This window comes from Larus michahellis, chromosome 2 (assembly GCF_964199755.1).
Source record: "Larus michahellis chromosome 2, bLarMic1.1, whole genome shotgun sequence".
NCBI classification, from domain to species: Eukaryota; Metazoa; Chordata; class Aves; order Charadriiformes; family Laridae; genus Larus; species Larus michahellis.
The window spans coordinates 4,666,415-4,678,889 of record NC_133897.1 but is presented as its reverse complement, the minus strand read 5'-3'; the positions used below and the strand labels follow the sequence as shown (position 1 = coordinate 4,678,889).

General features: G+C 39.8%; 1 protein-coding gene across 1 annotated transcript in view; it reads right to left on the bottom strand.

Moving 5' to 3' along the window:
* The window catches only part of LOC141738212 (vasoactive intestinal polypeptide receptor 1-like), a 30,146-nt gene extending 18,903 nt beyond the window's left edge, over positions 1-11,243 (bottom strand). Inside the window, exons 1-2 of the mRNA XM_074573407.1 lie at positions 11,211-11,243; positions 2,393-2,492 (exon numbers count right to left, since the gene is read on the bottom strand). Of these exons, the coding sequence (XP_074429508.1) occupies positions 2,393-2,492; positions 11,211-11,243 (133 nt within the window). The remainder of the gene's footprint in view (positions 1-2,392; positions 2,493-11,210) is intronic.
* Between the last annotated feature and the right edge of the window lie 1,232 nt (positions 11,244-12,475).

Genomic DNA, 12,475 nt, shown 5'->3' with positions numbered 1-12,475 from the left:
CATATATTGGTGGCTCCTTTCCGAGGACGGGATGAATCACTCACTGCCAGAACCTAGGTTTCTCTGATGATTGTAGCCTAAACTAGGCTGCAAATTTTCAAATTAATAAATTCAGGTAATAGGAGTCCCACTTAGATATGCAGTGGCCCACACACTCAGACACAGGGACTTAAAGGGTCCCTCTTAGAGGGATTATGGTACCTTTGAGGAGCTCAGTCTGAAAACCTACTGTATTCAGCGTTATGGGATTAAAAATGAGAATCATTTGACTTTATATAGGAGTGGAATCTGTATGTTTTAAGTCTTAGATCTGGCTTCATTTCCAGTGACTTCTACAATTTCTATCAAAGATACAGCTGAGCGCAGAGGCAGAAAGAGCATTTTACACACCAAGGTTTTCAAGAGACTAGTGATTGTCCAAGTCGCCTGAGACTCCATAAAGAGAACTGCAGTAGGAATTGTATCAAGTAATGTTGACATCATAGATATTTAAGTCTTTTTCAGTAATCCAGGTTTTTTTTTTTTTCTTTTTAGACAATGGAGAAAAACAAGCATTTTTAGAGCTCGATTCAGTTGACATGTTTTACACATTTACTTCAAGATGAGAAGAATTGCACCCTGGACTCTACTGATGATACTCATTAAACACTGCTCTGAACAAGAAGAATAATGTGGAACTACTTTAGATTAAAAAAACAGCAACACAGACTAATTCCAGTAGAGATCACCTGTGACTATTGAGAGTAACTGTGTGCAAATTGTGATCCTTCAGTTTGTCTTGTTCAGCTTCTGAAAACTAAAATACAAGCTAGGGACTTCCACCAATCTTACTCTAGTTTTAAAACCCCCTATATACGATATTGGGGATGAATTGTTTTTCCATATCTAATGTTTCATTTTTAAATATATTGAGAAACGCTGTAAATATCAGAACAGATTTTCATTAAAGTTTTTCAATCCTTAGGGAATAAAAGGTGGAAAAGAGAGCTTTGAGAAGATCAGAGTTGACAAGGTTGAAGACTTTTAAATAGTTTAACAGAATTTTGGGGGATTTTTATTTCTTTGAGTAGCCTTTGCTACAAAGAGGATTTCAAAATCATGTAATTATTTTTCTGGTAAAGAGAAAAATACTTGGAATGTCATACTGTAGTGCATGTAATAAATCATTATCAAAACCACCTGAGCTTTGCCAGATCCTTTTTGGGTGTGTTACTGGATGTTGCAAGTGCAAAATGTGTCCAGGATGTATTCTGGACTTGATTAAAGAGGGGGGGAAATACCATTAAAATAGAGTAGGAAAGTACAAAAAGGATATCAGACATTATAATGATTGGAAAGGCTGCAGAAAAATAAATAAGTAGATAAAGGAAATATCATGGGGGGTTCGTCCTTAAATTTCCATAGGCTGCTAAAGGCAGAATTCCAGGTGGTTACAATACTTCTATTCATATTAAGTGCATGAGGCATCTTTGTCTCATAAATCCTCTGTAGAAAATGAACATGTAACTGAAAAATCTCACTGGGGTGGATTCATACTCTTTTAAGCAAAGCTGGCCAGAAAAAATATAACTAAACTTTTGAAAGAGTTTGAACATTTTGAAGTTTCACTTTGAATCAATTATCATTTCTCCATAATGCCCAAACCCCGGCAAAGCGAACCCCCTACACAGCATTTTAAAAATATTTCACAGGCTCTCTGAAATGGTCGTTTTAATTTTCAACATTTATATTTGAACATGTAATAGATTTCAAAACACCACTAGAATAAATCTTTTCAGATGAATAAAGAAACAAAGAACCTCCAGAAACACAGAAATAGAATATTTTTTTTCTTTCACTTTTTGCAAAGAACATTTTCACCAGATTGGAATGATTCCCAACACGATATAATTCCAGCACATTTTTCAGTCTTCTGTGGAAGGTTTTTTTGAGTTTTAGATGTAAGAACACACCAAATACTTTAAAAATGTAACACATTCCAAGTAGGGTTTTCCTGCCCTAACTGAGCATCCAAACTTGTTAGGGTCTGACGTAATCATCTTAATCTCATTCTGTAGTTGGTAAAGAGAACTACTGCTCCAGAGGAAGATTCATCTCATTCTAAAGTAAATATATAAACCAGAGACAATGAAACATGTTCTAGGGACACCCATCTTTCTCTTACTTTAAGGGAATCTAAGAACACCAGTCCTGACTTAAACATGGAGCTTTTAAAGATGTCCAAAATGATGTGAGCTCCCAGGCTGCAGAAGATGCACTTCAAACTATTAAGAGACAAAATAAAATAGGAAACAAATCTTGACCAGGAAACAAATGTTATCTTGGCATTGGGCCTCTGAAATGATATACACAAGGGATATTCATATAAGAGCTGGACAATCAGGACCGTTACCTTTAATATCAGGTGAAACAGATTCATTCTTTTCTAAGCAGAGGGCCTCCTCTTTGACCACCTGCTGGAATATCTTGCATTCTGGATGGATTCCCGCAACCTTAGTGAAAAAAGGACAAAACAAACCAAGTTCTGTGATTACTGGAAGAAGAGCCAGGTTTCCTTCCTCTTTGTAGCTCCTGGCTGATACTTTGAGTGTGAAAACTCTATCTGAAACTTTTTCTGCAAATTGGACAAATAATCCAACCCCTCTGCCATAGGCAGGGACACTTCCCTCTAGACCAGGTTGCTCAAAGCCCCATCCAGCCTGGTCTTGAACACCTCCAGAGATGGGGCAGCCACAAATTCACTGGGCAACCTGTGCCAGTGTCTCCCCACCCTCACAGTAAAGAATTTCTTCCTAATATCTAATTTAAATCTTCCCTCTTTCAGTTTAAATCTGTTACCCCTCATGCTATCACTCCACTCCCTGATCAGGAGTCCCTCTCCAGCTTTCCTGTAGGCCCCCTTTAGGTAGTGGAAGGGACTCTAAGGTCTCCCTGGAGCCTTCTCTTCTCCAGGTTGAACAACCCTCTCTCAGCCTGTCTTCAAAGGAGAGGTGCTCCAGCTCTCTGGTCATCTTCGTGGCCCTTCTTATTTTGAATCTGGGAGTTCCCAAGAATCAAGTTTTCTTTATTGGAGAAAATAGCCCTAAGTGTGACTATAAAGTCTTGATTACTCTTCAGGAAGGTGTGCCTACTCTGCTTTGATGCTGATACTATTAGAATGGGCTCCTGGTCTTCTTTGAAACCCTGAGATTATAGTGATCTCCACTGAGAGACCACAGTCAAAGATCTTCCCTTTTCAATGCAGTTGGTATAATTAAAAAAAAAAAATAAAAATAGAAGTAGTATATAGGAGCAGAAGTTTTGTGTCCATTGGGGCTTAAAGAAGAATTACGGAAGTCCAAGAATTTAGAGAAAATAGAAAAATTATAGTCTTGGCCGTAGTCTAATCTAAGTGACTACAAAATTTTATCAACATATTATCTGAGGATGCTACACACTCCTTAGACAGAGGCAGTGTTTCCATTTTACCAGATGAAGAAATGAGAAAAAATTAATTACTTGTTTGGGGAGTTTAAAGAGGGATATTTATCTCACAGATTAAGATACCTACATTTAAACAACTAAATGGATTTCTAGACATGAGCTGTTGAATAGAGTCTAGATTAATCTTCTTAAGTACAGATACTTTGTGTCATTTAGGTGCTGTTATGTATTTTACTTGGCCTTCATCTTCCACTCCAGAAAGTTTTATGGCACCTGTAGTCCTGTATCATATCTACTGTGATTGTGAAGATGTTTCTGATACTCTAGAATGTCCCAAAATAATTGCCTCTGGAAAAGCAATCAAATACTGAGAAAGAATCTACAATGTCAGTGTCTACACGTGATCTTTTTATCTGAGCTTCTTTTGCAGTCCATGAAAATTTAAAGGATGCCTCACTCAGCCAGGAATGTTTAGTGCTGTTTTGGATGCTACAGGGTATCCCAGCTCTCTTGTATAGATTCTGCATTGATTTTGCCAGCCACATGTAGAAGTCTCAAATGCATTATTTGGTGTCTCAAATATTTCTACACACCCATGTTTAGGTAACTGAATTAAACCTAGAGTCAATAGAGTCAATAGAGTCTAGAAGCCAACTGAACTGTATTCAAACAAGTAAACACCGCACCAAAGCCTCCTTTGGGATATGGATCTTCAAGACACAGGGAGTCTTACGTGGAATAGAGCAGACGGTTTTCTCCCTTGTAAGCTATGCTATTCAAGGCAAAAAAAGGGGCTCAGGGGGTAGTGATTTTAGTTGCAATGATGGATTGAAGGCTTTTCTGAGACATTTCTGTGGAGGACTGTAGGCCATTCTAAACCTCTAACGACTTTGAAAACACGGTATGGATGAAAACATCACTGCTATATTGCCATTTCAGTCTCAGGGAGTTGATTTATTGGCCCTCAGAATGTTTTAAGTGAGCAGTGCAACCAGGACTTCTTTTAGCCTCCACAGAAACTTAACTGGAAGTCATGTAGACTATTACATCTTAGCAATAATATCTGCCTAGGGGGAAAAAAATAGAACACAACTGTATCTTTAAAAACTTTTAAAAATTCTGCCTACATTTGGGTTTTAAAGTAGCATAGACAGTCTGCTTTTAATTATGAGACCCTGGAGATGGTTCATACGTCCTAATATTAGAACAGAAAGAGGATTAAGGACACTGTTTGAAAAGAAAATTAAGACATGGCTTTTTTCATGCATTATATTCCTCCAGTGAGTAATTTGAAATACATTTTATATATCAGCATGAGTGACTTTTAAAACAGTACTTCTTGCTGTTCAACTATAGTAACAAAATTCTGAAATGAAATTTTTCAGGTATTAATAGGATCCCTGCTCATCACTTTATATTTTAACATACATTTCACTTACATTAGGCCTATGTAACAAAAAACTGATTTGAGTAATAGTAACAAAATGATTGCTACATAAATCTCTCACTGTTGGGTTTATAAAGATGGATTCAGCTGGACAGGAAAGAAGCAATTTCTCTACTTTCTGGAATTTCTGGACTCTGTTACTGCTGAGAAACTTTGTATTTAGAATATTCTTAGGTTTGATTTTTGAAAGTCATGACAATTTACCATCTATACTGAGTTCTCTGTTAAAAGACTTGAAAGCAACAGCTAGTCATAACCAAAAATGAAATCAACTATGAAAGGAGATTCAAAATGTCTTTGAGAAACAAAAACTTGGGAGAGATGGGTTGACTTAAAAAATGAGGCTGGTGTTGTCAACTTACAATCATGTAGCCTTACTGGAAGTAATCCCACTGTTACCAAAAAAAAAAAAAAAAAGAAAAGGAAAAAAAAAGAAAAAAAAAGAAAAAAAGACATGTATACAAGAAATTGTGAACAGTGATGATGCTTCAATTTCAATTTGTTGGTTTTTCTTTTTCTCAGGCTTTAAGGAGAAGAAAGACAATTAAAGAAAAGCCTTCTGGGCAGAATATTAGTTGTGATTTGTTGGCTATGGCTTACTTATTTTTTGTTATTAATCTCACAATGCCTTGAGAGAAAAGTGCATGTTGTTACTCTAATCTGCCTACAGTTGTTAGGTGATGGGGCTTTCTAGAAAAGAGAGGCTCTGCATTTGTTACAGGGACATGGTATTGCAATTTGAGAGGCATCTGCTGTAATGACTGAGCTCTCATAGGAAGAGAATAGCTCCTGCTCACCTTAGAAAAGGAAAATTTAGGAACCAAAACAAAGCAGAGATTTCTGAGCAGGTATGTCCAACCTGGCAGAGTCTTCCCTGCCACAGTAATAAGTGTAAGAGGCTGATTTAAAATACTATTACTTGAATCAACGTTTCCTAGTAGCTAGGCAGTAACCTGGCATGAACCTTACTGAAAACCACAGTGGAGTGCCTTCACCCTAAGGCTTACACAGAAAACTCAGAGGTTTCTTGCAGTGTTGTAGACAGGACTCAAGGAGCGGAGCTGTGCATTGCTGAGCAGCATAACACGAAGACCTTTTGCTGGCTTGAACATCAGTGACCAGCCAAAATTCACAGGGGCATTTTAAATCTAAGTCCTAACCACTGAAACAATCTTGCCTGGAACAAAGCAATCACATAATGATCAATAAAAAGTTACTTATGAGAGGTAGGAGCATGCTAAAAGCCTGAGACAGTTTAATTGTTTTGTATTTCCTCTGTTACATGATAGTTTATTTATTTGCCCAAACCTGAACAGAAAAAAAAAAAAATAAGCCAACGGCATTTTGGGCTATGCTTTGCTCATGTTGGACAACTTCAGACTTAGCAAGCACTGGGAAGAGAGATTTTCTTGTGACATCCTCATGCCATACTTAGTGCAACTTAGTTAAAAGCAATCTTCCCTGAGAGCCTATCCAAAGATGGTGCCCCTAGGCTGTTGTGGTGGTAGAAAAACTGTAATTTAGATGTCACATAAGAGACACATCTTCACTCATTAAGAAGTCCATTAGCACACTTGGGGAAAAGTAGGAACATTTTTTATGCTCTCTGAAAACAAGGGAAGTGCTTCAAAGCTGGACATCAAATATATTAGTCAAAGTTTGAACAAGTGATTCAACGGGATCAAAGAGCCAGAAGTAAATTGGTAACACTTAGTCTTTTTGAAAATTAATAAAAAAATTGAAGAAGTGGCTGAATTCACTGATAAGATGGGAAGGTTTCAAGAACTTGAAGGGTCTTTCCAGTCATCTGATTCAGTTTCCAATGCCGTGCAATCCTAAAACCTTTTAAATAGGTTTTGCGTCAAGTGCATAAATCATTTACTAAGAATATTAATCACTGTTCTTTTTGCTTCTGTCTCTATAGGTTGCATTCATGTCTCAGATCTCATCTCAGATCTGCTCTGAAATCATCTCTGTACTCCCTGTTCTGCCTGTCTGTGCTTCCCCTGTTCAATTTTTCTGATATAACTCTGATGCCTGAATATTTAACTCTCCCTCGCACAAAACTGGAGTTCTCTGCCATTCACGTCACACACTGACTCCCATCTTGGAGGATTAAAACTCACCTGGTATTTTAGGATACAGAATGGCACAGCACACATTCAAAACTCCTGCATCGCCTGCCTGTTTTTAACTGTGTAATGAAGCGTTCAGTTAATCCTGAAAGTTGGCCAGTGATGACAAAGACACAGTGCAGAGAACCAGGATATGCTCTGAAATGCATGCATTTTTTTCAACTGAAATTTTGATGAACTGGAAAGGCTTATGGGATGGAAGGAGACTCATGGAAAATGCTGAGCCCGGGTCAAATAACGGAAGAAGACAAAGAAAACCTCAGCCTCTTTCATAAACTTCTCATTCTGATGCATATAACTCAACAAAATGTTCCATAAGGCCTATCTCCTTCCATCTGCTTAACTTCTTTCTCAAAAAGCCAAGTGTGAATTAGAAATCTTTGAGACTGGGAAGCACAGGTCACTGAAGTCAGGGCCAATTTTCACATGTTCTTTGGAGGAAACTGGAACCAACCGCGAGCTTCATAACCTCTTGTCCATTTTAGTACAGCTACATTCATAATCACCACAGTAAGGTTCTACCTATCCACTATGCCCCATAAGTAATTCTGGGATATTTATAATGTAGTATATGTAGTATTATGTTCTGTCAGAAAACTACAAGAAACTACAAAAAACAACCAAAGATTTCTTATGCAGCAAAATAGTCCACTGCTCAAATGCGATTGTGCATAGAGATGAGCATCCACTTTGTTTCTACTATACCCAAACCATGTTTACCGCTCTTGATTTTGATTGACAAGCATGAGGTCACCACAGCAGTGACATGACTCCAGTCACCAGCAACTTATTTGGCTATCATAGGAAGTCCTGCCCTCAACTTGCACGCTCTGACACAGTCTTGATCCCAGAAGCTTTCAACCCCAAAGGTAAAGACCTATTTGCAATCTGTCTCTTCAGCCAGTTAAACAGATTATTTCAGGAGTCTTTTTCACTGAAAATGACTACCTAGAGGACATTTTCAGTGTTTGTTTTCTCTTTCTAACTCGATTACCTATGGAACAAAAGAAGCTGAGACACTGACTGCCTTACAGCCATTTAGAGGACTATCTTGTCAAGATTGTTTTTAAGACATTGGAGTAATGTTTGAATGCTTCTCTGTGTATTGGATTGTATTTATCTGGCTGTATTTAACTGCATAGCCTTATACAGAACATTACTTGCTATACATACATATCCATGTATATCAATATAGCTATTTGCTCATAAGTATTCTGTAAGTGACAATACAGCCATACTAATTTATTGTGTTTATAAGCCCCATGTAATTAGTATTACCTTGAGAAAAATGAAAATTAATTTATTAGATCTATGCTAAATTTGGTAGCACATTTAATTACCATGAACACTGAAAGAATAACAGAACACTATTAACCAAGGATCCTCATTTTCTGCTATTGCAAGTATTCCTCCAAATTACAGAGAAATTTCTCCCTTTCTGCATGTGTAGCATGTTTGCTTAAAGGTGAGGTTCATGTCACCTAACCCAAGAACTGAAACCTACATGTCAAAGTCCATCAGCAAGTTCACTCAACTGAAGCCATAGCCATTGTTCTTGGGAGTGTTTCCACCTCTTCCCAGTAGTATTGAAGGCGGCAAAATGAGTAGCTTTAGACAAGATTCCCAATTTTAGATAGATAATTCTAGATGATTAATCTAAACTCCCCACCAAGCCTCCCTTAATGATCAATGAAGACAGACAAGCAGTTCCAGGGAAGGATTCCTCCTACCTCTCTCAGACACCTATTTGAGCACAGAGTGTCTCACTGTACAGGAGCCTGTCTCCCTCCATTAACTGCCTCCAAGACAAAAAAATGCCTAAACAGACTGATCCTTCTACATCTCCAGTTTCCTGTGGAGGTGAATTTAAGGTCTGCAGGGACCGGGTCCCTAGAAGAAGCATGTATGTCCCTCCAACACAAATTAACCAATGGTAGCTGTATCAGAAATTTAGGCACCCAGCTCTGTTTTATTGGGAGCTCAGCATCTTGCCACGGATTTGGATCCATATGCCTGTTACCACAAGAAACGCTGTGTTAAAAAAAATGTATGGCTCAACAATAACCCATCTATGTTTCCATTCTCATTCCCTTCATTAGATCTGACTGAACCCCTTTCCCAGAAATGTGAAAAGCTGTTATACGTTTACAGAAGAAAGCAGTTTAGCTCAGCAGGAAGGACAGTGAATGCGGAATCATTTCTGTTCCCCGTACTCTGTTTCCTGAGACTCTGAACTCTTTAAGACAGGAAAAGTAATTTTTATGCATTTCAGCACCCACTGTTCTCTGTTCATTGTCACTTACAAGCAAAAGGTAATTTTTAATGTCAAGGACTCTATTCTGCAAGGCACAAAATATATCTTGCAACATACAGCTCCCTGTGGAGCTTGTAGGAGATAAAAGTACCCAGTTTCACAGAAGTTTTCAGGATTACCCTTCTGGTTTATTTTCGTATCTGAATAATGAATTATTTGCAGATTCCACACTAGAATTATTTCCCTGCTCTGACATGATCCTTTGAAATATAAAAGAACTATTTGCTCAACACATCCTACAGGGCTCTGGCCTTGCCTGACAGTCTAACTTCGGGTGTAAAGCTTCCCACGAGACCCAGTTTGAGACACAAAAACCACTGATATTTAGAGCACTGACTCTTACCAGACATGTAGTGGGAGTTCATATATGATCAATACTTTGAGGCCAAAACCTACGTAGAGCATAGAGTTTGTAGAATTTCTTTTATTATGGGCATAGTCTGCTGCAATATGCTAGAACACTAAAATAACATGTGGCAGCCCACAGATGGGCATGATGCATCACTTCAGGGTAGCTACACTCTGCTGACAGCTGCAAGAATAACTTGTGCCTCTATTATGTGTAAAAAATCTAGTCCAGATGCCAAAGTCACTCTACCTATAGCAGTGTAACACTTTAGGCTGACTAGTTTTCCCTGAAAGAACGATATTACACATGATAATAACTATACATGACAAGGTTTATGTAGCAAGGACCTATATCCTATCACTTTTACATACAGCTGGTGTAAGTACAGAGGAAAAAAACAAGTTCCAGAGGATGTGACATGCGGGTGTGAAAAATTTACATCCCATCTTTCATCTTTTAAAGCTGGAGCATCCAGAGCAGTCTGTGACCATCTAGGTTCCTGCTATCATCACTGGAAGAAAACAGGCCCTAGAGGAATGCTCACCCCATCTGTCATTCTCAGGACCAGATGAGATGCCTCCTGGGGAGGTGACTGTTTCCTCCTTGACTGCAACGGAAGCTTGAATCTCAGCCTCCACTGAACATTTAACTGTGAAATGGCTTAATTAATTAATGAGTCCCTGGGAATCACACCCAGAGGAAGGTTTCCAAACACTTCTCTGGGGCTGAAGATTGAGGGGAAAGAGGATATATGACTGTACTTGTACTTACACTAGCTTTTGCTAACCAGTCCAGGCTGTGCCAGCAGTTGAGTGTGGGGCTTAGGCAGAGACATACGTGCTTGAATCTTGTCTCTGTGCTCATACATCTTCCCTGATGTCTAATGTTACAATCTCACCTGCTGCCTCCAGTGCATAGCAGACATAAGGCAGTTCATGCTTCTGCTTGGTGATATTGTAAGCAGATGCCTTCAGCAGTAAAAACATCAGTGCCCTCTCAAAGAGGTAAATGTCCCAAATCCATCAGGAGAACTATTCCTTTTTAGTTATCCTCCTTCTTCGGCAAAGTTGCCTTTCTCAGGACAACTGGGACAGCAAGCTGTTCCTTTCTGTCTCTCTGAAGCCATGCTACAGCTATTCTGATTTAGGGATGTTTCTCTATCCTTTGGAAACTGCAATTCTAATTAATGGAAATGAAAAGACATTTATTAATAGCATCTTTGGGCTGGAAAATTTTAAAGAAAAGAGCTGGGTCAAATCTCCAACTCAGAAATATTTTTTTCTTTCCTCCCCTCCTACATCCCCATCCCCTTTTTTTAAACTTGTCCTTATGTTTCTTTCTTCCTACCTGTTCCCTGTTCCGAGAAAAGTTACCCTCCTTCTGCAGACAGCCCCCCCTCCACCCCCCCGGATCCTGCGGGGCAGCTGCAGAGCCATCCAGCTGTGGCCAGCAGTGTCAGGAGCCAGATGTGTGGTGCCCCACCTCTTCCCCCAACCCCCTCCCCCGCCTCAACCCCAGAGAGGACCATCCCCGGGCACTCACCAGCGGGAGCAGCAGCCAGCACAAACTTAGCATCCTCCGCAGCAGCCGCCGGGTCCTCCCCGCTCCCTCTGCCTGTTGTGAAGCTGCCAAAAGCCGAGGTTCTCCCCGCCCCTACCTGCCCAAGACCCGCCCCGAAGAGCCTTGTACCTCCCTCCCCGGCCACCCGGGACCATCCTGGGGGAGCCCGGCACCTTCTCACCCCGCAGGACCAGGTGTGATGCGGAAGGAAGGAGATTCTACAGCATCCTCGTGGGATTTTGGACCTACGTCTACGAACCCCTCCTCTGGTCACCCAACTGCAAAACTCCAGGAAGCTGGAGCACTGACTGGTCTTTTAGGGTGTATTTGGAAGCAGATGTTCTCTGTGCAAGAAGACGTGCTGTCTCCTTCTGCAAACGGACTAGAGCTTGCTGTTGGTGGCAGCAGTTTTTCAAAGGATCTGGGTTTTCAGTGGGTCTGGCAGTTTGGTATTCCCTGGGGACTCTTTGGGATGGAGTTTCTGGGTTTTGGCATCCCGCTCCTCTCAGATGGAAAAATTTGAGCAGTGATTTCCCCCACAAGCTGCATAAGGTCTTTGTGGCCCTTGTGTTGCAAAGAAGCCTTGGATGTAGCTTTATTTCTTGGTGCAATAGGTAAAAGCTAAAGCCCTCTTTTGCCCACAACTTAGAATTTGTGGGGGAAAAGATAGGCAACAAAAAAAAAAACAAAAAAACCCACAATTTTTTAAAGGTTGGGGTTCATAGGACCTAGGCACCAGTTCTGGGTTTTGCCACAGTAAATATTGCACCAAGCTATTTTCAGGGCCTGGGAGAGCAGGAATTGTGGCCATGACAAAAGCATTTTTTCTTGATAAGACTGTAAGGGTTATTTCATATCCTGTTTGTCTTTCATTATTTCCCAATGGTGTTGAACACAAGAGTTCTCTTTAGTCAGACAAGATCCAGGGCTCAACTAAGTTACCCCAAAATAGGCATCTAATGCCTTTTGAGGAAATACATGGTTTTGCAGCTATCTTTGTAATTGTACATATCTCCTCTAAGTCCTATATCATGTTTGAGAGCTCCACCTAGATATTTCAGATATACAAGGGCACCTTGAGTGGTATTCCTTACTTACATTCAAGAAACTGAGTCGTGTCAGTGGTATCTACTAATTTCTCTCTTTGCACCCTGATATTCCTTACCAAATCCCTCTGTTGTAAGGGGAATTTAGACAACTGGTTCATGTGTGGAAAGCTGTATTAAAATGATGAAATGTGTGTGTTT